General features: G+C 36.2%; 1 protein-coding gene across 2 annotated transcripts in view; it reads right to left on the reverse strand.

The window, feature by feature from the left end:
- Nucleotides 1-374: 374 nt before the first annotated feature.
- The window catches only part of LOC121371863 (pinin-like), a 34,109-nt gene continuing 7,997 nt past the window's right edge, over nucleotides 375-26,486 (reverse strand). The window contains exons 2-10 of one of the 2 annotated variants that reach the window (XR_005957838.1): nucleotides 26,067-26,141; nucleotides 13,210-13,272; nucleotides 11,942-12,017; nucleotides 11,003-11,097; nucleotides 10,593-10,668; nucleotides 9,504-9,659; nucleotides 8,808-8,946; nucleotides 2,462-4,600; nucleotides 375-2,431 (exon numbers count right to left, since the gene is read on the reverse strand). Coding sequence is in view for 1 of the 2 variants with exons in the window: in XM_041498073.1 (XP_041354007.1) it covers nucleotides 2,673-4,600; nucleotides 8,808-8,946; nucleotides 9,504-9,659; nucleotides 10,593-10,668; nucleotides 11,003-11,097; nucleotides 11,942-12,017; nucleotides 13,210-13,272; nucleotides 26,067-26,141 (2,608 nt within the window). In the remaining variant the exon portion in view is untranslated. Of the gene's footprint in view, nucleotides 4,601-8,807; nucleotides 8,947-9,503; nucleotides 9,660-10,592; nucleotides 10,669-11,002; nucleotides 11,098-11,941; nucleotides 12,018-13,209; nucleotides 13,273-26,066; nucleotides 26,142-26,486 lie in introns of both variants that reach the window. The other variant, XM_041498073.1, reaches the window with a different exon arrangement.

Raw genomic sequence — 26,486 nt, forward strand, 5'->3', positions numbered from 1 at the left:
AGTGGTGTTGTTAAAGAAAACAAACTTTTAACTTTTTATTATGTCTATTAATTCATTGTACTGCTGTACCAGTACTATAAATGTGACTGTACCAGTACTATAAATGTGACTGTACCAGTACTATATATGTGACCATTTCACCAATTAGGAGAGGGTTTGCATGCTTACAAACTTCAATAAACAATAAATCACCAATTAATGCAGTAATCATTATAACACACTGCCTGAATAGGCTGAAAAAGATATTAAGTTATTGTTAATGATCATTCTAGTAAGTAATGCAGAAAAAAAAAAATATGATCTTTCTAGTATAAGCTAGTATAAGTAAGTAATCCAGAAATATCAACAACAAACAAAAAACAAAACAAAAACACTTTCATAAATAATACAATTTAATCACGATATTGTTAAGTTAAACTTATTTTAAAGACTGACAGATGTTTCACTGTGGATGTAAAATGTTTCAAACAATAAAACAAAAAGACAGAAAACAGATGTGAAGAGCTATTATCTACAATTGAAATGAGCCAGCTGTTTGACACACAACAAAGAGAACAAATCCTTTTAATTAGGCCAATAAACAACAACTGGGTCTGCAAATAGGAAATTCTTTGTCTGGTGAAAAACACACCCACCCTAACAATTGGCTAGTTCATGATACAACAGATGCATTTGTTTACCATTACAATCTAAAAATGCACGAGTCTCCTCGATGCATGTCCACATTAACAAAGATATACTGATACACAGAATAAACCTGGACAGTGAGCAAGTACATGTCCTATACCAACTGTATAACACTAAAAGTAGTACATGGCAGAGTGACCTACATTATCTTACAGGGACTATCATAGCCAGTCAATATAATGTTTATACAATGCATAATGTAGATAAGACAGAAGGCAGCAGATGTATTACGGAAAACAAGTAATAAAATACATGTCTTTTTTCACTATGATCAAAACTACTTATTAACTATTGACACTGTTATAAAAATTAAACATAATTATGCATGTCAAACACTGACAAGCAATGCACATAAAAGCGAGTACATATGAAAGCTGACATAACGACTTGATGAAATGAAGTCATGATACAATGTTTATATGTTTGTCTAACATTAACAGCTGATCTAAATACAAGATAAAACTGTCATGTGAAGGGGACAGCAGCACACACACCACATAAACCTCTCACATCCATAGCATGCTGCCACACTGATTATTATGTCTTAGACTACCAACAACAGTGTTGGCCCTGCCATCTATGAACCAACACTCAATAGGAACCGACCTGCCAACATAGGCAGCTAGAAACTGAGATCATCAGACGGTTTGCTGTCATCTCCATGGGGAACAAATCCAAACAACAAGTTGAAATCATTATTTATACACAATATGTATTGGTTGATGGGAGATATGGGTTCTGTAGCAATCTGTAGTAGTCTCTCACTTAAACACACACACACACACACACAAATTCTCAAACCAGTAATTGTGTTATTCAACATGTTATATTTCTAGATGTTCCAAAAGCCATAATGTAAGAAAAATACACAGGTGACAGCAGACAGTAACAATGCTTTGAAAACTGATCACTTAACACTGAACTGACAAATAATTGAAAATTTAAGACATCATTCACCCATCCATAGCGTGAAAATTTGGAGAAACAGGCAAATTATCCATAAATTGATTGCGATAATCTATTTGAAAGGATGGGAAGTCATTCTCTCATCTGCACTCTTATTACAAGGATCGTTAGCCACCTGATTTAAAAAAGTTAGAAAACAGACAAATTATTCAAACATCTACTTCCTGATTACAACCATGTTTAGAAATGTTAGGAAATAGCCAAATAATTAATACATCTACATCCCTTTACAGTGTTCATCAGCCATCTGCTCTAAAAGACTGAAATGATTAATTCACACATCCATACCAGTGGTCTCTCCAGTATTCAGGAAAGGGATGGAGGAAATCGGTAGAGCTGGTTCCACTTATAGGAAGGGATGGTACCTAAGATTTGCAGGGTACATGTACTTCAAAAATGTCTTGTAAAGACGATGAATCTGATTACTCTGGTAGTTCAAGATGATGGCATTACTTGTGATTTTGGATGGTGGCCTAAATAAACGGATGGCGGATATTACTATCGCTGCCAATGGATGGTGGGCGTATTGGAAATTAGTCTTAAGAGATGGCTGGCCCGCCATTGCTTATGACATGTAGCAAGACCTCTGCATAATCCAAGTACAATGATCAACCAACTACTTTGAAAGGCCGTGAAACAATCGACTCATCCGAACCCAAGTTGCAACAATTAATAGCCAAATCATTTCAAAGGCTGTGAAACTAATGAATCATTCATCCACACCATGATTCACTCATCTAACACGCCATGATGCAATGATTCACTCATCTAACACACCCTGATGCAATGATTCACTCATCTAACACACCCTGATTCACTCGTCCACATCCTGATTACAATGATTCACTCATTCACACCCTGATTCACTCGTCCACACCCTGATTACAATTATTCACTCATCCACACCCTGATTCACTCGTCCACACCCTGATTACAATGATTCACTCGTCCACACCCTGATTCACTCGTCCACACCCTGCTTACAATGATTCACTCGTCCACACCCTGATTACAATGATTCACTCGTCCACACCCTGATTATCATCATCTTCTTCATCCTCGGCCATCTGAATTCTTCTCTGGCTGTCGGAGAGTTTTGCAGCCTGAGCAGAATCCCACAGTTCAACATTTTCCTCCTCAAAGCCACTTTTCTTGGCATCATCACCTGCCTCTTTAGTAGTCCTGTCCCAACGGTTAACCCTGCGATGTTTTTTTTCACTTGCATTCTGAGACTGGTTTGCATCCATGTCAGTAGTGGGTTTCTGACTTGGTGTGCTGACTGTCCTCGGATCTTCGTCTGGTAGTCTGATGCTGCTGATGTCTACTTGTGGCAGCATGTACTGCTCCCCGTGTAACTCTGCTTCACCTGTGTCTCTGTCAGTCTCACTGTTAGCAGACTTCACCTGTAGCTGTTTAGCCTCTCTGTCCTTCACCTCCGAGTCACGTCTCTGTTTGAGGTCCAAGTCAACACTGCCCTGTCGTTCACTGGTCCTCCTCCTGCGACTCTCCTTGTCCCGACTCCTGTGACGCTCATCTTTACTCTTTTTCCGAGCATCCTTGTCCTTCTCGCTATCATGTCGCTTCTTTCTGTCAGCATGGTGTCTTTCTCGTGAACTTTCCCTCTTTCTAACTCTATCCCTACTTCTGTCTTGTTTTCTATCCCTACTTCTATCCCGTGACCTGCTCCCCACTCTTTTTCTATCCCTACTCCTATCCCGTGACCTGCTCCTATCTTTAATTCTATCCCTACTCCTATCACGTGACCTGCTCCTATCTTTAATTCTATCCCTACTCCTATCACATGACATGCTCCTATCTTTAATTAAATCCCTACTCCTATCAGGTGACCTACTCCTATCTCTTTTTCTCTCCCTACTCTTATCCCGTGACCTGCTCCTCTCTCTATCCTTTGACTTTTCTCTGTTCTTTTTCATTTTCTCTCCACTTCTTTCTTTTGACCTGCTCCTCTCCTTCCCTCTAGACGACCTACCCGTATCTCTCTCCCTCGACTTGCTTCTATCTCCTGATACATTCCTTTCCCTATCTTTGGATTTTTCTTTATGAGTCTTTTTCAATTTATCACCACTCTTCTCATTCTCTATCCCTCTGGACCTACTTCTCTCTGTATCTCCATCCCTTGACCTACTTCTATATCTATCCCTTGACCTGCTCCTGGTTTTATCCCCTGATCTACTTCTATTTCTTTCTTTGGATTTTTCCGTATCAGTCTTTTTCCCTTTACTTGCACTCTTGTCCCTATCTCCCAACCTCTCTCTTCCATGCTTTCTAACCACAGCCTCACTCTCATCTTTCTCTCTGGACCTCTCTTTCTTTGCACCCTCCTCAAGGCCATTCCTCTCACCCTTGGAACTATCCTTTCCCTTTCCATCTTCTTTGACCAACAAACCCTCCCCGGATTCATCCCCATTCTCCACCAAAGGGGTTTCCTCCGAGTCAGCACTAATGAACTGCCTGTGGTCACCAGCCTGCTGCACATCCTCAAGCAGCTCGCGTTCTCTCAAGCCATCAGAAGACTTACCCTTCTCGTCATCACACGACTCTCTACCCTGACCCTCCCTCGAGTCGCCTCCTTCCCGCTCCCCACCGGAAATACCTTTCTCCTCATCACCCTTCCATGCTGAGTCTCCTTTCTCTTTGTTGAAGCTTACACCTTCCTCCCCCTCCTCCTCACGTCTAGTTTTACTAAAATCTTCGTTTTCCATGCTCTCATCATCCTCATCCTCACCAACGTCGTCGTCATCATCGTTTTGATTTTCTTTCTCTTCACCTTCCTCCTGCATGTGTTCTTCCTCGTCGCCGCGGCCCTCAGGCCCAGACAACAATCTCTCGCACTTCCTCATTCGAATCCTCTCCTCTCTCTCCTGTTCCAAACGCATCAGTTCTTCAATTTCTTTCTCCATCAAGACGCGTCTGTCTGAGATCATCTCTACAAAACACAAACATATCACATGTTGGTGTTTGTTAAGCACTAGTTTAGACCATAGAAACTCATTCACCAATAAACAGGGGATGTGAACTGTCAAAGAAATGGAAAGATCAAAGATAAATGTTGGGCTCCTGTCAATACATGTGCCTGAAATCTAGTAGAGCAGGGATGTGTCCACACCAGCCAATACTGGGCATGGCTACACATCACTCCAACTTCAGCAAATTAAGGCTTTTTAACTGGCATCAATGTACCGACAGTAAACAACCATGCTTTCCAAAAATTAATACAATGTCATTTTGTCCAGTACTCAAAATTGTCCAGGCAAATTTTAAAATGGTTTTCCGACATAGCGCATTATTGAATTCAGAATTTACAAGAAGCCCTGTGATAAATTGGCCAGTCAAATAAAACAAAGTCCAGTTGGCAGCATGAATGTTTTCAAGAATGGGGCACAGTGGAGTGGTTGTTGATGAGGAGAGTTGACCTGCTTTAAAGAATGGGGCACAGTGGAGTGGCTGTAGATGAGGGGAGTTGACCTGCTTTAAAGAATGTGCCACAGTGGAGTGGCTGTAGATGAGGGGAGTTGGCCTCAGGGTTCACTTCCTCCAAGTGGATATCAGCAGTAAATATTGAAATATCCAATAAATCATAACAAATATGGCATTTGATAATCCAACAAAGCACCATTTTCCATAACAAAAAAGTTGCACAAACCCCCTGGATTACCAATATTAAGCATATCAAGATGAAATACAATATTCAGAACTTACATTTCCTTCAAACATTCCAGACAAGATTAAAACTACTGACCAACATATTAACAAAGCATTTTAGAAGTTGTAAAACACGACAACAAGACTGCAATACTTACCCAAGTCAGCGAGTATCTGGGAAAACATTGATAAACAAATAACAGGAGTGATCATAATCAGCTAAAGGTAGTACTCCTAACATGTTACCCACTACATATTTACAGCAACATAAATATCACAATCATATCATAAATTAATCTGTTTAATTCTTATATATAGTTGGGCTTTTTATAAACACACTACATGTTTAATACTGAATTACTGACAGAGTACAAGAATGCAAAGTAAAGTGAAATTGCTAATATACACAAATCTCTTTGGAAAATTGTTTTATATATCACTTCTTTTTTTTTTTTGAAAACTGCAAATCTCTAAGTGACAAAACTAAAATAATAAATCTACCAATTTGGTATAACCCTTATATTAAAATCAATAATAAATATTTATTACAAGATATGGGCAAATAAAAGATGTTGGCTTACATATGATTAATTCTGAAATAATTATGACTTTAGATTGTGTAAATGAAAATGCATACATGTGTACAAAAAATCAGAAGTAATGGCATTGATATTTTGGTACAGTGCTTAGAGATGTATATCTTCTCCATTTCTTGTTAACTACAGATACAGATTAAACTTAACTCGATATTCTTGAAAACTAAAATCTGACTCCCAAGTAAATGCAATTATTTTAGGAAATCCTATCTTTAAAAAAACAGAGATACTATTATCCATTTAATACTGTTACATGCACGCAACTGTCAAACAATACATACATAAATAAAAATGCAAAAATCAACAATATTAACAGGATTCTAAAATAGTCTGAACATATATTATTATACAGTTAAGTATATTCTACAATACATAAAGCAATTTAATTTGAAGAAAAGTTTAATATTTGGACAAAACTAATTATAGAAATGTAAGGTGTTTATTTACGAATAAGTGTTGATATATTAAAACTATTATCAGCAAAATATATAGAACTGATTCACAGATTATAATATTGTTAAGTAGGATACCTTTTTATAACATTAATTTATTCTTTAAGTTTCTTATATATCGTAATGGAAAATATTTTCATAGAATATTGCAAAATTATTTGATCATGAACTTAATGACATGTAAGAGTAATTTCCTTCAGTAGAGAATGTTTGTGATGATCAGTGATGCCAGGTAACCCAATCACTGCACCATCGTTCACTAAGTGTGGTCGTTAATGTTTGTGATGATCAGTGATGCCAGGTAACCCAATCACTGCACCATCGTTCACTAAGTGTGGTCGTTAATGTTTGTGATGATCAGTGATGCCAGGTAACCCAATCACTGCACCATCGTTCACTAAGTGTGGTCGTTAATGTTTGTGATGATCAGTGATGCCAGGTAACCCAATCACTGCACCATCGTTCACTAAGTGTGGTCGTTAATGTTTGTGATGATCAGTGATGCCAGGTAACCCAATCACTGCACCATCGTTCACTAAGTGTGGTCGTTAATGTTTGTGATGATCAGTGATGCCAGGTAACCCAATCACTGCATCATCATTCACCAAGTGTTGTTGTGTTATCGTAAGTACAAAATATCCATTCTCAATTATTTGTGCCCAAATAAACTAGGCCACGGAATGTAGGCCTACCACATAATGTAGGCTATCAAGCATTTTGTAGGCTATTGTAGAGTTGGTAACTAAACAAGCTGACGAGATGTCACAATGTTCGATACAGGGACTAGGAAATGATTATCACATACACCAAGATGATAAAATGTGATGGAGTTTAAAAAGTCACGGTAATATTGTTGTATGCCTTCTAATTTACTTGTATATTTCTGATACCAGCCAAGTGTTTGTCCATTTGTGTTGGAGTGTAAACAGTGAACAATAAGTTTAAGTTTGAAAACAAATTTTTATTATAATTTTGTTATGACCTATATTTAGAGAAATACAATAGCCTATTTGTTGATGTTCAACCCATTGAATTCATACATTGTATACAGTTGATATTTTCAATTATTGATAAAATTTCAAAACAAATCTTTATTGATTCCTTTTTTAAAAATCTAACTAAATAACGTTGATTTTGGAACTGATAACTCCTTTATTTCCTCTGTTTATAACACTTCTTGTGTAGATACCAAGTCCAGAACATTAGATGTACACATATTATCAGTTTCTCCAACTGACAACTGACACAAGATGTTTGTAACCAGGCTGTGCATTTAGCAGGATTCTGTACTGCCGCGAATGCCAGATTTTAGATCAGAAGCTAGCATTATGAGATGAAACCCCCAAATATCTACTTTATATCACTTTTATGATCAGGGTTTCTGCCAGAGGGTAAAATGTGTATTGTGCCATACCCAAATATTTGGTAGATTTTAATTTTTGTTTGAACAAAATGAATTACTCTATAATTTCCGTAACCCTAACCCTAAACGTAACTACCATTTCCCCCTGTACCCTCTGCTGACTGGTTGCATTCAATTCCATAGCGCCATATCCAAAAATTTCTTTCTGGCAGAAACACTGATGATTCATGTGGAATTCCCAAAAGAAAATTCCCCAAATGTAATTCTTGCAGCAAGAATTAAATATGTCAGAGCAAAAGACATTTTTTTTAGCTAAAGTTATACACATTCTAATTTAGGGAATTCGTTAAACTCCAAAAAAATATAATTGTCGAAAAAAAAACCCAACATTGTAAATAGAATCATTTTTAAAATCAGTGCCTTCAAAAAAAGTAAAATTTGTTTTATTTAACGACACCACTAGAGCACATTATTTTTTATCTTATTATCGGCTATTGGACGTCAAACATATGGTCATTTTTTAGAGGAAACCTGCTGTCACCACATCTTTTATTTGCACTTCCCATAGGCAGGATAGCACAAATCATGGCCTTTGTTGAACCAGTTATGGATCACTGGTCGGTGCAAGTGGTTTACACCTACCCATTGAGCCTTGCGGAGCACTCACTCAGGGTTTGGAGTCGGTATCTGGATTAAAAATCCCATGCCTTGATTGGGATCCGAACCCAGTACCTACCAGCTTGTAGACCGATGGCCTAACCACGACGCCACCGAGGCCGGTAGAATGATCAACTTTTGAAAGAGAAAAAGTAGAAGACGAAGTTAAAACAGGACACATGAATTAGTTAAAACTAGTTGACAATACAGGAGCATTTTTTAAAACAAAATTAAAATAGAAAATAAGATAAGACACTGGAACAATATTAAACAGATGGTATCTGTGGTAGAGAACAAAATGATATGAAGCTGTTTCTAGAATGTCGAGAAGACATGCCTGCCACTGCCGTAATCGTCTGTGATGACAGAAACCATGATGCACTCAGTAAACGGCTAACACAAACAAACGGGAGAACAACTTACCCTCCACCACCTTGCTGGAATCCTTCAGTTTGGCCAGTGTCGATGTTGTGTGAGATTTCGGCAGGAAGAAGATGCGCGGCAGAGTCTGAGTACAGATAAAGTTCTCCAGCTTCCTCGTCTCCTGCTCCCAAATGTCATGCTGAAACAGGGTAAACAATGATGTCAAATATGATTGCTGAAACAGGGCAAACATGATGTCAAATATGATTGCTGAAACAGGCCAAACATGTCAAATATGATTGCTGAAACAGGGCAAACATGAGGTCAAATATGATTGCTGAAACAGGGCAAACTATGTCAAATATGATGTTGAAACAGGGCAAACATGTCAAATATGATGCCGAAACAGGGCAAACGATGTCAAATATGATGCTGAAAAAGGGCAAACATGATGTCAAATATGATGCTGAAGCAGAGCGAACATGTCAAATATGATGCTGAAACAGGGCGAACATGATGCTGAAACAGGGCAAACATGATGCTGAAGCAGAGCAAACATGATGTCAAATATGATGCTGAAACAGGGCAAACGTGATGTCAAATATGATGCTGAAACAGGGCAAACATGATGTCAGAGAAAACTACCACTCTACCTACAGGACTACAGCCCTACCTTCTGGACTAACTACCACTACCTACAGGACTACAGCCCTACCTGCTGGACTAACTACTCTACCTACAGGACTACAGCCCTACCTGCTGGACTAGCTCCATCTTCTGCTCGAGGCGGCTGATCTTGGCCTGCTCATGCTGCATCTCGAGGACGAGCTGCTTCCTCTCCTGCTGGATCTGAGCACGCTCAGTGCGAGCCTTCTCCTCCAACTTGCTCTCAATCTGCTTCCTCAGGTCTTCCTGTAAAACACACACCATCACACATATAAGTTAGCTCTTAAAAGAGAAATGAATCGTGAAAGTAGATGACAAAAAGTTTGTTTTCTTTAACTACATCACTAGAGCATATTGATGTATTAATCATCGGCTATTGGATGTCAAACATTTGGTAATTTTGACATACAGTCTTAGAGAGGAAACCCACTATATTTTTCCGTTAGCGCCAACAGATCTTTTATATACACCATCCCAATGACAGGACAGCACACACGGTGGCCTTTGATATACCAATTGTGATGCAATGATTGGAACGAGCAATAGCCCAAGAGGCCCAACGATGAGGATTGATCCAAGACTGACAGTGCATCAAGCAAGCACTTTACCACTGGACTACACCCCGCCCTGTAGATGACAAGTAGATCTGTTTAGGTGGGTTCGAAGATCGTTTTGATTTATGCTAAGCCAGGTTAAATGTATCAGGAAATTGGTTAAACAGAATACTATATGACTGGCCATTGTACAACAATTATGAGTTTTTCAAATTGCATCTAACAAGCAAACTTGATTGCTGCAGATCAAGACTACTTTGAACACAACAGGCTTTTATGTGTTCTGAGCACACTATGGTCGTTTTAGTGCAGTAATGTTAATAGCAGCCGGTAAAGAGACGTACATATTCAGAAAAAGACTAGTACAAATTGATTTATTAATTTGAGCTTACTTATTTTGGACACAACCTTTTTCACCTCTAGTATAAACACTTGCCTTTGTAAATTAATGAGTAATTATTGTATAACTATTGAGTTTCCATGACAGACTTGGCTGTGGCTAGTTTGACTGGGAAAATGGAGGAACTAAGATATGCAGCCAGATCCAACTGTCTTACTTCATCAGACATATACATAGTGGAACAAGCAACCTATATACATACACTAATATACATAATTAACATACCTTATCTTTATTTTCCTTAGCTTCTCGTTTGAAAGTCTGTAGAGTTCCAAGAAGAAGGCCAAACATCCTTTTATTCCTGAAACAAGCATGACCAGTAGTTACAATGTCTAGGTGGATATTTGACTCAATCAGAATAACATACTGGTATCTGCATCAGGCATTAAAATAGACATGGAGAAAAAGGGACAGTTTGTGTGTGTGTGTGTGTGTGTGGTAAAACATGGTATATTAGAGAGAGAGAGAGAGAGAGAGAGAGAGAGAGAGAGAGAGAGAGAGAGAGAGAGAGATGAGGAAAGCAAGAAAAACAAGGCCCTAATATTTCATCAACTCGCAAAGTTCAATTTTCGACTATGAGAATGACCATAAAAACTATTTTTACAGAGAGGAAATACAGATGTTCTGTCACCCACCTGGCCAATCCTTTCCGGTCCTCTGTCTGTTCGCGGATCATGTCCTTGCGAGTCCGTTTCATACCAGCGGCCACAACTGTTGACTGGATAGCCGGCTGAATAAACAATTAATGTGAGTAACGAAGCATGACACAGACAGGTGACACTGTAAACAAAACTGACCATCTTCATATTATAGCTGGCTCACCAATGGAATCTGTTATTAATAACGGGTCAGAAAGATAATTACAAAATGTTTTTATGGATTGAGAAACAAAAGGTGGTATATTAATGGTTTTATCTTGAAACATCAAAATTACTGGTCAATTAAAATCCACAACAGACTGTCTTCCTTTGTCCAGCAGTTAAAATAAATATTTGGGAAATCAGACATTCAAATTTGGATATTTTTACCTTCAAATTAGGTAAATGTTTTCTTGACTTGTGGTACTATACTAAATTCATAACTCATTTTCGTGCCCCACCCGAGACAATGCACCAATGTCTGAGTGTGAGTACAAACATGTAGTTTGTTTTGTTTAATGACATCAGTAGAGCATATTTATTTATTAATCATCGGCTATTGGATTTCAAACATTTGGTAATTTTGACATATAATTTTAGAGAGAAAACCCACTACATTTTTCCATTAGTAGTAAGAGATCTTTTATATGTACCATCCCTCAGGGTGGCACATACTACAGCCACTGATATACCACTCGTGTAGCTGGAGTAAATCATACTTGGGATTTTTCTTTCAGGCCACAAAATGATGCAGTACACCAAGTGTTGTTGAATTAATGTATTGGAACAGACATAATTAAATATATATATTGTGAATTTATTAGCATAGCAATTGGAAATTTTCAGTGCCACATTCATTTGGGAAGAGGTCTATGATCGGACCAACAGGACACCTGGATAAATCCTTGAACACCCACACCGAGTTTGTACACTTACTGCATCTTCTGGTTCATCCTCGTCCCAGCTATCCTCTCGCTGCTGTCGTCCAGGCACCACTGGTCGGGCACCAAGTCTAAAACATCACAAACAGTCACAACTGATTCAACATCAAGTCTAAAACATCACAGTCACAACTGATTCAACATCAAGTCTAAAACATCACAAACAATCACAACTGATTCAATATCAAGTTTAAAACATCAGTCACAACTGATTCAACATCAAGTCTAAAACATCACAATCAGTCACAACTGATTCAACATCAAGTCTAAAACATCACAAATAGTCAACTGATTCAACATCAAGTCTAAAACATCACAAACAGTCACATCTAATTCAACATCAAGTCTAAAACATCACAAACAGTCACAACCGATTCAACATCAAGTCTAAAACATCACAGTCACAACTGATTCAACATCAAGTCTAAAACATCACAGTCACAATTGATTCAACATCAAGTTTAAAACATCACAAACAGTCCCAACTGATTCAATATCAAGTCTAAAACATCAGTCACAACCGATTCAACATCAAGTCTAAAACATCACAGTCACAACTGATTCAACATCAAGTCTAAAACATCAGTCACAACCGATTCAACATCAAGTCTAAAACATCACAATCACAACTGATTCAACATCAAGTCTAAAACATCACAGTCACAATTGATTCAACATCAAGTTTAAAACATCACAGTCACTTTGTATATTCACAAAGGGAGTTTTTTGGGGTTTTTTGCTTTTTGCAATGTGAAAAAGATAGTTTAACTTTAAATGAATTATTAACACTTTAAATCATTATCTCAGTAGTGGGTGTCACAAACCAATAAGAATTAAAGCTGAAGAAGCCAGTGTTAAATTAGACTACATGTATAGTGTTTCCCTAGCTGGTTTTAGCATGGTGCGGCACCATGCCTCAATAGTCTAGCACCATCTTGCCTTAATCAGTGCCATACTGCCCTGAGATTAAACAAGCCTTTTTCAGTAATTAATTCTAAAATTGCCTTTATAAAACACCCAAAAAGGTATTATTAATTAATAAAATATGCCTTTTATATCTTTTACCATTCAGTTATTAAAGCAAGCACATAAATTACATGTTTATTTTAATTAAATTATTATTTTTTTAAATGAAAAACAAGTGCCACATAAATGGCGAAAATGCCCCAAATGCCCCAAAAGTGTTTGGTCTACCATGCCTTGCCTAATTTCTAGGGAAATCACTAATGTATATATGTTAGTTACAACTGTAGGTTTACGTACCTAGCAAAAGCTCCAGTCAATAAGCGTCTCTTAGCTGCTGGACCGTCATCCGACAACCGCCTCCTAAAAAACAAATAAAAACAAGCATTCTGAGAGTACTGCTAAAGCCCAAAAAAATTTCATATCTCCTAAGTTCAAGGGCCATAACTCTATGAAAAATGAGTAAATGGGCGTTCAAGGTGCGCCAACTCCTCAAAGGTGGCGTTACGCAACAACAGGGTCCCACGTGACACTATGAAAAACAAGGAAGTAAACGACTTTGCGTCTATAACATTTTGTAAAAAGTTCTATAAATAATGCCTTCTTCATGTTTTTGTGTTCCTCAATACCACGGAAGAAGGAAACTTTCCAAGTGACAAGATGTTGTAAAACAAAAGACGGATTGTTGCTATGCGATAAGACATATGACACTTGAAAGTCGACCGTCAGTAGTGTTTGTTTTTACAGACTGCATATATTCTGTGACAGAAGATTATAAAACATGTAAGTACTAATGAATTTTTATTTTACTATTTTCTCCTGTAGATTATGTTAGAATATAGTTTAGGTAATGCTCAAATATAAAATATTAATAACACGATGATATTAATGTTTTCTTTTTGCTTAAAGGCACACTATCTCTATCACTGATATTATCAGTTTGCATGTGCTATTTTTTCACTACTTTTACATTATTTAGGTCTAGCCTACTTGTCAATTATAAGTAAATATTTAATTAATCAATCCTACAATTAATCTTTGCATAATTAATGCAAGGATATCAAATTGTAATGTGCAGCCAATCAAATTGTAATACGAAGCCTCGTAGAGCCAGGACATAGACCAGTGGTAAGGCAATCACCTAATGTGTGGTAGGTTTAATATTGATTTCCGCAATGGGTCCATTGGGCTATTTTTCATTCTATCCAATGCTCCACAACTGGTGTAACAAAGGCTGTGGTATGTACCATCCTGTCTGTGGGATACTGCATATATAAAAGATTGCTTGCTGCCCATCAGAAAGAATAGCCCATTGTGTGGTGGAAGCAGGTTTCCTCTCATTATCTGTGTTGTCCTTAACCATATAACCTTACATACATATATACCATGCATATAATAATAAAAAATTTAAAATAATATTTGGATAGTGGGGGTGTTACTTTTTCTTCAAATTACTGGTAGGATATAAATGTATTATATTTGTTTGCACATAATCATCCCCCCACCTCCTCCCGGCATCTTTATACTGATTCCAGTAATAGTATTATACTATATAAATTATAATGTTATATTTTTATAACATCTTTTATGATGTTGTTTTGCCTTTGTTACCAGTTTGCCCGAGTCATTTCACATTTTTTTTAAAGATTTATAAATAAGAATACAAAAGGAACAATAACCCAGTAACACCCCCTCCACCCAAATATTATTTTAATATTATTTTGTGTACATTTGATAGATGTTTGGCTGTGTAAAAGCTGCAAGTTTCTTTTCTCACTAGTCCAAGTGCCAAAAATACCATACATGTATGTCAAATACTAAGTACTAAAGTACCTATACTATAGGATCTGCGGAAGCTCTTTAAACATACATTCTTGTTGTTTCCTATTTGTTGATTTAAAAATAAGTGCAAAACATATTAAGCTTAGCTACATGAATACATTTGTATTATAAATTGAATTTTGGATTTCAGGTACAGAACTAGTACGGTTCCTTAAAGACTGAAGCTAGAAGCCATTCCATGCTTGTTTTTATGGATAGAACCTGATTTACTGTCTTGTTGGGACAGGACAAGCAGACTACGAAATGGAAACAATAAGAAAAGTGCCAGATTCGTATTCAGACGAGGAAACAGTTTTTTTATGTTTCATGATGATTGTTCCTTAGTAAAAAAAAAAGTAATAAGTGTCAATGTGTCAGATGTTGAAGTTGTGAGATACAAGTGAATATCAGACTGTACTTGGAACTTGAAAGTGTTTTTGGGGGTTTGTTTTACATAATTGTGATTTATATTTCTAAATTATGATGCTTTGCATGTTGTTGGTTTTATATTTTTAGACATTTATAAATGCTTTCCGTTTACATACATGTTGATGACTAAATAGAATTCATGTAAAAATAGTTCACCCTTCACAGCTGTTGCATTAGTGGCACTGGTACTTGGGGCTTTAGATTTCACTAATTTGGGCACAATATATATACAGTAGAATCTCGACGGCTCGACCCGGAAGGGTCGATCACACCGCAACGCTCAAACCAAAAACGAAGTCCCGAGTTTTTTGTCCAGTAAACCCTTATATTAACTGATGGTTGGTCGAATACGTCCAGAGTCGACTATAAGGCTTTGCTCGAACTAAATTATTGGTCCCGTCTGTGTTATTAGCTATATTTCCCTCGAACTGGTGATACATCAAATATCAAATGTAAAACCACCGAAAAGGACCAACAATTGCCGCGCTTGCACAGTTGGTTATTACAACCTTTAGATTATAATAATTTAGGCAGAACGAGTTATAGATGGATTGGAGAATCGCGACACTAGCCAAGCAATACTTTTTTTGCCATACCTGTCATGTTGTGTATTCAGCCAGCAGCTATCGGTAAAAGTCTTTCAAGTACAGCTAGTGTCACGGTGCCTTTTTGATGAACCGTGATAACAATCAAACAATTGCCCTCGGCGGGAAGCGTTACTCTGAACACGTCTACCAGACCAGTTTTCAATGAAACCAGGGGCGAGGTACTCAGCTATCATCACTTCGGCAAGGGCTCCTGCATCACAGGAGTAATTTCTAATAAATCCTTTCACTTTGATATTTTGTTATATAACACACTGATGAAATGTTTAAGTTTGTAGTTAGCAAAATAATATGGTAACAGGTCGTCGTTTCGCCGTTATTACTAGTTCACTCGAGTCGTTTTGAACAGGGTTGATTCGTACCTCTAACCGAGTCGTTTCGCAATCATTTTTATTTTGTTAATAAAGTACATTTATTCATTGATTTGTCCTATATCCATTCATTTTTAGATGTCACACATTGCGTGTTTATATTTACAGATAAAAATAATATTATAATTTTGTTTATTTCCAGTATCATTTACCCAAGCCATATATAGAGGATATTATATGAGTGTCCACGACAGATGATGTTTACGACATGAGTGCCTAAATTATCATATTTCCTTCACTCTCGCTCAGGAAATGCGATAATTTAGGCACAAGTGTCGTAAACATCGACTGTCATGGACGCAAATGTAATATTCTGTTTATTACCATAGAACTGTCTTGCTAAATGAACATTCCAGTCATTGTTTACAAACTAACATTTCCTTAACGGCAGAGTAATGTTTGTTCATTGATGTCTTGAAAACCAAATCACAACCTGTTCTAAAGTTACGTGATATTTATACGCCCATAAGTAAAGAGTACACATGTATCAACAGCTGTAAATTGTAAAGCATGTGTATACTAAAAAGCAAACAAATACACAGTAATTGAAATAATTAGTTTTGAATTTGAATGACGTCAGTATTCCAATGACATCACTTTGCATCTCCGTACAATAACTATAAATTGGGTACATGACGTTTCCGTTTTAAGAATGCTGGAAAAATTCCAGTGCAAAATTGCTATTGATTTTTTTTTTATATATATATTATTAATGCACCTGAATGTGTTTGAAGAAAATCTTGTGATTAAAACATTGTACCTTTTACTAAATATGGCTTTCAAGTGAAATTACGGTAAGATATGCTACATTTAATATGTACGAAGCCAAAACAAGGGTGCGAAAAGTGACTCGTCGACCTTAGTATAGATTTCTAACAGTTGTGAACGTTATATTCATAATTAAGTGTTTGATGTGTCACAACTACATCGTAATATATTACAAGTTATCATAAATAATCAATTAATGTTTTATTAAATTAATTAAAAACACGTATTTGTCATTACGGCATGTGATCAGCTTACACTCGAAATAAAAATGTATTAATGAAGAAAGTAGTATCTGTGGAATGTCGTGTCAGCCAATCAGAAAGAAATATACTCTTACAACAGCCAATCGTTAAACGACAATGTCAGGAGGACATACGATTTAGTTATGACATACGAGGGAAATCGTACGATAAATATGACCCTCGTTATGCTGTACCTCGTAGGTAATAAACATGAAATACATACAGGCCTTAGATAATATGCAGACAATGTACTCACATTAATAATTAATTTATGAACAGTCACACTGTATACTACTGATGTGCTGTGGTTTCTTATTAAATATACTATATACCCAGCTGAGGTTAAACGATTCAGTACGAATGATATTTAGGCGAAACAACGCAGAGTTCGAAATGGTTTTAGGGCGAAACGACCCGGATTCGAATAATATGTATCTAATGCTTTCGAGACATTCGGCCCCGTAACCCTAGTCGTTTCGGCCCCGGTTATTGTTGTTTTATAAATCAAATTATTCAGTCACTTGTGTTTTGTTATTAAATTTTATCGTAAATATTGTAATTTCTTTCTCTTGTTCTTTCTTTCTTTTTTTCTCTTTTTGTGATTATTATTATTATTTTTAATTGAACATAATATCCGAGTGTTAAAGAATAAATAAGAGCCAACCAACCAAAACTGTATTTAGCTTTGATAATCCAAAAATAAAAATGAACTGATTTTCTTGTTTGTGTAAATACAATTTAAGAAATTGCAATAAATTGTTTTGCATTTGTTCTACTTAATTATATTTCCAAGTAGACCCTTCCCATAATAGGGGCGCTTTACGTGGCTAGAATTGGAACCACTGATGTTTGACGTCAGTAGGGGTTACATGTGTAAAGAAATTAAGTACAATCACAAAGAATGTTTTCCATGCGGAGCACTCACTCAGGGTTTGGAGTCGGTATCTGAATTAAAAATCCCATTCCTCGACTAGGATCCAAACCCAGTACCCACCAGCCTGAAGACCGATGGCTTAACCACTGCGCCACTGAGGCCGGTAAGTAAATTGAAAGTAGCATCATTAAGACATGTTCTAGTTCAGTTCAGTTCAACTTTATTTTCATGCTTATATCCCATTAAAGTTCAACCAAGCTGTCCTGGACACACATCTCAGTGTTCTAGCATTTAAAAGAAACGGCAAAAACACATATGGATGCACAGTTCCTGAACCTAGTCTGAGTTGTTTGTGATAGCATCGTGAGTTAGGTAAGTTCTGTCTTGTATCACTCTCTACCACTTGAATCGTTAGTGAAACAATGATAAAACGTAATATACAAACATGAAAGTCTAAACATACTAAACGTAAGTTTCTCTTCCTTATTTTATCACCATATCATTTATCAGTGATATTCTATATGAATGAGATGACGTACATGTTTATGTGTGTATGCGTGTGCGTGTCACGGTGTATAATATGTATGCGCGCGCGCGCGAAATGAATGTTATTCGACAAATTAATGTTACAAATTTGTATTTTATTTATATTATTACTGGTGTACCAATTACAGCATATACGAACACTAGATCGCCGTATATTGCATTTGGGGCTGAAACGTCCTGACACCTATCTAATTCAACTTTCTAACTTATGTTACGGAAATATTCAATGTTGACTGAATGGTTCGGTCGAACTAGCCAATGGGTCGAACACTTTCTCGAGCACCGACGGGGTTCGAGCCAACGAGATTCAACTGTATATATTGTTTTCTGCTGCTGAAGGGTTATATTGCATTAAAGTTATGAGGTTAAAATGTTTGTATTTAAAGTTACAGTCTCTGGTTACCATATTATAACATCATGTACAAATATTAAATACAAGCTCAAATACACTTTTAAAAAACTTGTGTGTGTTCACTATGAATGGAGATCGTCAAAAGTACATGCTTGATTCGTCGCCTGTGCTGCCATAGCTCGGCAAAGCACAAACGACAGCCTGTTGTCAGTTTCATTTAACACGTACACTTGCAGATTTCAAATTGTAGGGTTCGTCTCAAAAAATTAAAAAAGAAATCTTGCACTGTACGAAGAACGTTTGGTTGAGGATACGGTACTCGAATCTCGTTAAAACCGGTTTGATCTTGACAACGTATTATCGACAATCATACCTTCCTATTTCAGAATTAATATTTTATAAAGTGTTACTAGTATACAAACTAAACTTTGAAAGTTCTACTAACACATTAATCATGTACCGGGTATATATTTTTAAAATAAAATATACTAAAGTAGACAATGAACGTTTTCACTTCTTAATTTTACGTGTTAAAATCAACAAATTCAAATAAATATGCTTTCGTTTGGAAAGGGTAAAGTTAGGGGGGGGGGGGGGGGGGTGTTTAACGACATCAAAGTTAGAGCATATTGATTTAATAATCATCCGACGCCAAACAACCGAAAATAAAATGTTTTGAGTGCGTCGTTAAATAAAACATATCCTACCCTTCCTTCCATCTGCTGTTGGAGGTCTAACATTTGGTAATTTTGACATATAATCTTAGAGAGGAATCGGGTGCATGTGCAGGGGGAGGGTATTGGAGGTTGAAACCCTTACTTGCCCAAGCTTAAAACAAAACTGAAATGTATTTTCTGGGGGAGCATGGCCCCATATAAACTTCGCTCAACAGTCTATAACCCCAATCCTGCTGAAGTCCCTGCACACGTGTCTTGGAAACCCGCTACATTTTTTTTTTAGCAAGGGATTGTTTATATGTACCATCCCACAGACAGGATATCACATACCATGGTCTTTTTGTAAACCCGCTGATGGGGATCGATCCTAGACTGACCGCGCATTTCCCAAAAACACCTTTTTAGGTCTAAGTAATGAATAAAAATAACATATAGTCTTGAAAAATGTTACGTAAATCGAACACAGTACCCTCTTCCTCTACCCCTAGAGCGCTACATAATTAGTAACACCCCCTTACATGTATCGCGTATGCCAATAGCTGGCCACTGTCAAAATTTCAAGGCAAATCCCCCAATCACAGACCCCTGGAAAGGCGTTGTACCATACATCTATGGATATAAATATGTTTTGGAGATATGAGATGACCCCTCAATCAAGACAGTTAAATTTGTTCAAAAATTGCGAAAACTCACGTGATCTCCTGCTGGGGAATTCCACACTTGTGATAAGCCAATGAAAACCGAGATCGGTAGGAGCCTGTCAAAAGTGTCCCATTTTCAAAATACTGGCTTTGTTTTTGACCTGGATAAGTCAGCGAAATGAACCCAATGCGGAGTGCGGTGTCATATATGCACCAAATGTAATTGGATTTTCTGTTCTATATGCTTAAATAATAAAAATATTCCGGATACTGCCGCTAATTTGGTATGTTTATTTTGGGCACAGTATTTAATACCTTGGCTTAGTTGCAATCTAAAGCCCTGGTTATTGTTTTCTTAACAAGACAACTCAGTTTGCCATACCATGATCACCAACACCCATGTATATTAATCAATGTCATCTTTACTGCCTAACATTAATATTGGGGGTGGGGCGAACTGGCTTGGAGAGGAAACGTCTGGTACCCAAGCCATTGACGATAATTTGTTTAAAAAAGTCATAATAAAGTTTTATGTAAATTCACAGACATTGTACTCCACAATGATTATCACTTCTGAAAAAAATATTAATACAAAATAATTTTACTCCTATTTTGCAGTTGGTCCGAATTAATGTTAGTCACGAAAAACCGTACACACCTTACCTACTTATATTAAGCCTACGGTACAGCAAACAAGAAATAAAACAAAATTTCGATCTGCACATCAGTTTCTACTTATTTTTATTTCGTTTCATAACTAATGCAAATTGAATATGCTGTATTTTGATGTTATTTGTTTATTTTTAATTGTGTACAAAAACTACTTGCTAGACTGGTTTCCTTTTTCACATAGGACCCTATTTTCATGTGGCGTCACCTGGCGTTGGCTTCACCTCGTAGCCTCATTGTCATGAAAGTTAAACTTGACCTGTAACAGTTGACGACAAAGCTACACACACACACACACACACATATACATACACACTAACATATACACACACACTATCATATACATACACACACACTAACATATACATACACACACTAACATATACATACACACATACACACTAACATATACATACATACATACACACACTAACATATACATACACACATACACTAACATATACACACACACACTAACATATACATACACACACTAACATATACATACATACACACTAACACACACACAAACACACACTAACATATACATACACACACTAACACATACATACACACTAACACACACACACAAACACACACTAACATATACATACACACAAACACACACACACAAACACACACACACAAACACACACTAACATATACATACACACTAACACACACACACAAACACACACTAACATATACATACACACAAACACACACACACTAACATATACATACACACTAACACACACACACAAACACACACTAACATATACATACACACTAACACACACACACTAACACACACACACAAACACACACTAACATATACATACACACACTAACATATACATACATACACACTAACACAAACACACAAACACACACTAACATATACATACACACACTAACATATACATACATACACACTAACACACACACACAAACACACACTAACATATACATACACACTAACACACACACACACACACACTAACATATACATACACACTAACACACACAAACACACACACACACACACTAACATATACATACACACTAACACACACAAACACACTAACATATACATACACACTAACACACACAAACACACACACACAAACACACACACACAAACACACACTAACACATACATACACACTAACACACACACACACACACACAAACAAACACACACTAACATATACATACACACACTAACATATACATACATACACACTAACACACAAACACACACACACACACTAACATATACATACACACTAACATATACATACACACTAACATATACATACACACTAACATATACATACACACTAACACACACACACAAACACACACACACACACACACACAAACACACACTAACATATACATACACACTAACACACACACTAACACACACACACAAACTAACATATACATAAACACTAACACATACACACTAACACACTAACACAAACTCACACTAACATATACATACACACTAACACACACACACAAACACACACACACAAACACACACACACAAACACACACTAACATATACATACACACTAACACACACACTAACACATACATAAACACTAACACACACACACAAACACACACACACAAACACACACTAACATATACATACACACACTAACACATACATACATACACACTAACACACACACACAAACACACACTAACATATACATACACACTAACACACACACACACACTAACATATACATACACACTAACATATACATACACACTAACATATACATACACACTAACATATACATACACACACACAAACACACACTAACATATACACACACACTAACATATACACACACACTAACATATACACACACACTAACATATACATACACACTAACATATACATACACACACACACACACACTAACATATACATACACACACTAACATATACATACACACTAACATATACATACACATTAACATATACATACAAACTAACATATACATACACACACACACTAACATATACATACACACACACACACACTAACATATACATATACATACACACTAACATATACATACACACTAACACACACACACACTAACATATACACACACACACAAACACACTAACATATACATACACACACTAACATATACATACACACTAACATATACATACACACTAACACACACACTAACACACACACTCTAACACACACACACTAACATATACACACACACTAACATATACACACACTAACACACACACTAACACACACACACACTAACATATACACACACTAACACACACACACACTAACACACTAACATACACACACACACTAACACACACACACACTAACACACACACACACTAACACTAACATATACACACACACTAACACTAACATATACACACACACTAACATATATACACACACACATACACACACTAACATATACATACACACTAACATATACATACACACTAACATATACATACACACTAACATATACACACACACACACAAACATATACATACACACTAACATATTCATACACACTAACATATACACACACACACAAACACACACTAACATATACATACACACTAACATATACATACACACACACACAAACACACACTAACATATACATACACACTAACATATACATACACACTAACATATACATACACACTAACATATACATACACACACACAAACACACACTAACATATACATACACACTAACATATACATACACACTAACATATACATACACACTAACATATACACTAACATATACATACATACACACACACAAACACACACTAACATATACACACACACTAACATATACATACACACTAACATATACATACACACACACACTAACATATACATACACACACACACACACTAACATATACATACACACACACACACTAACATATACATACACTCTAACATATACACACACACACACACACACTAACATATACATACACACACACACACACACTAACATACACACTAACATATACATACACACTAACACACACACACACTAACACACACACACACTAACACACACACACACTAACACACACACACTAACACACACACACACACTAACATATACACACACACTAACATATACATACACACATACACACACTAACATATACATACGCACATACACACACTAACATATACATACACACTAACATATACATACACACATTAACATATACATACACACATACACACACTAACATATACATACACACACTAACATATACATACACACTAACACACACTAACATATACATACACACTAACATATACATACACACTAACATATACATACACACATACACACACTAACATATACATACACACACTAACATATACATACACACATACACACACTAACACATACATACACACATACACACACTAACATATACACACACACATACATACACACACACACACTAACATATACATACACACACTAACATATGCATACACACACTAACATATACATACACACACTAACATATACATACACACATACACACACTAACATATACACACTAACATATACATACACACACACACACACACTAACATATACATACACACATACACACACTAACATATACATACACACATACACACACTAACATATACATACACACACTAACATATACACACACACACACACACTAACATATACATACACACACTAACATATACATACACACACTAACATATACATACACACATACACACTAACATATACATACACACACACACACTAACATATACATACACACAAACACTAACATATACATACACACACACACACACACACTAACATATACATACACACTAACATATACATACACACATACACACACTAACATATACATACACACATACACACACTAACATATACACACACACATACACACACACACTAACATATACATACACACACTAACATATACATACACACATACACACACTAACATATACATACACACATACACACACTAACATATACATACACACACATACACACTAACATATACATACACACACTAACATATACATACACACATACACACACTAACATATACACACACACATACACACTAACATATACATACACACACACACTAACATATACATACACACATACACACACTAACATATACATACACACACTAACATATACATACACACACTAACATATACATACACACACACACTAACATATACATACACACATACACACACTAACATATACATACACACACTAACATATACATACACACTAACATACACTAACATATACACACTAAGACACACTGACATATACACACTAACACACACTGACATATACACACACACTAACATATACATACACACATACACACACTAACATATACATACACACTAACATATACATACACACTAACATATACATACACACACTGACATATACACACTAACACACACTGACATATACACACTAACACACACTGACATATACACACTAACACACACTGACATATACACACTAACACACACTGACATATACACACTAACACACACTGACATGTACACACTAACACACACTGACATATACACACTAACACACACTGACATGTACACACTAACACACACTGACATATACACACTAACACACACTGACATATACACACTAACACACACTGACATATACACACACACTTTCAGCTCAATATAATGAGGCATTGTAAACAGAAATTAAATTAAAATAAAACATCTGGAATTAAAATGTTCTTATCTCCTAAGTTCCAGGGCCATAACTGTCAAAAATGGGTAAATCGCCATAAAATTCAAACTTGATCTGTAACAGTACATGATAAAGATATACACAATATTTAAGTTCATTTTTAACTTAAACACGATCAAGTTTATTTTCAATGTTCCATTTTTTTTTAAATGTATATAAATACAATGTAATTCTAAAAAATTAAATCCATTTCATTAATTGATAACATTAAACGTTGTTTTTCACATCTATTATAAAACTCCTTTTCAAAACTGCCGACCCTGTAATGTGAAGTAATACCTACCGACCAAGTTGTGCACCACGCCCCCAGCCACGACCCCTGGCATCTGGACTCGCAAAGTCACGTCTTCCGAAATTTCTAATTAAAAACAAAAATGAATATAATACATTAGTATTTCTGCAATTTGCATTTACATATAATATATACTGTATGTATACATAAACAAATCCAAATAAAAGTGTTAAAAACATACCAAAAGTAAACTCTGTTGTCTGCTCTTATTTTGACAGGGGTCAAGGTTAGTAAGGTCTAAGATTAGCTTTTATTTTAATTTGGCGTAGCATTGTAATGATATAGCTAATTTTGAATTTAATTGACATCACATTCCATCTTCTTACAATTTAACAATAAACCGGGTGCATGACATTTCCGTTTTAATAACACTGGAAAAAATCCCTTGTCGCTGAGTGGGTCTAATTGCAT

The sequence above is a fragment of the Gigantopelta aegis genome, chromosome 4, assembly GCF_016097555.1.
Source record: "Gigantopelta aegis isolate Gae_Host chromosome 4, Gae_host_genome, whole genome shotgun sequence".
NCBI classification, from domain to species: Eukaryota; Metazoa; Mollusca; class Gastropoda; order Neomphalida; family Peltospiridae; genus Gigantopelta; species Gigantopelta aegis.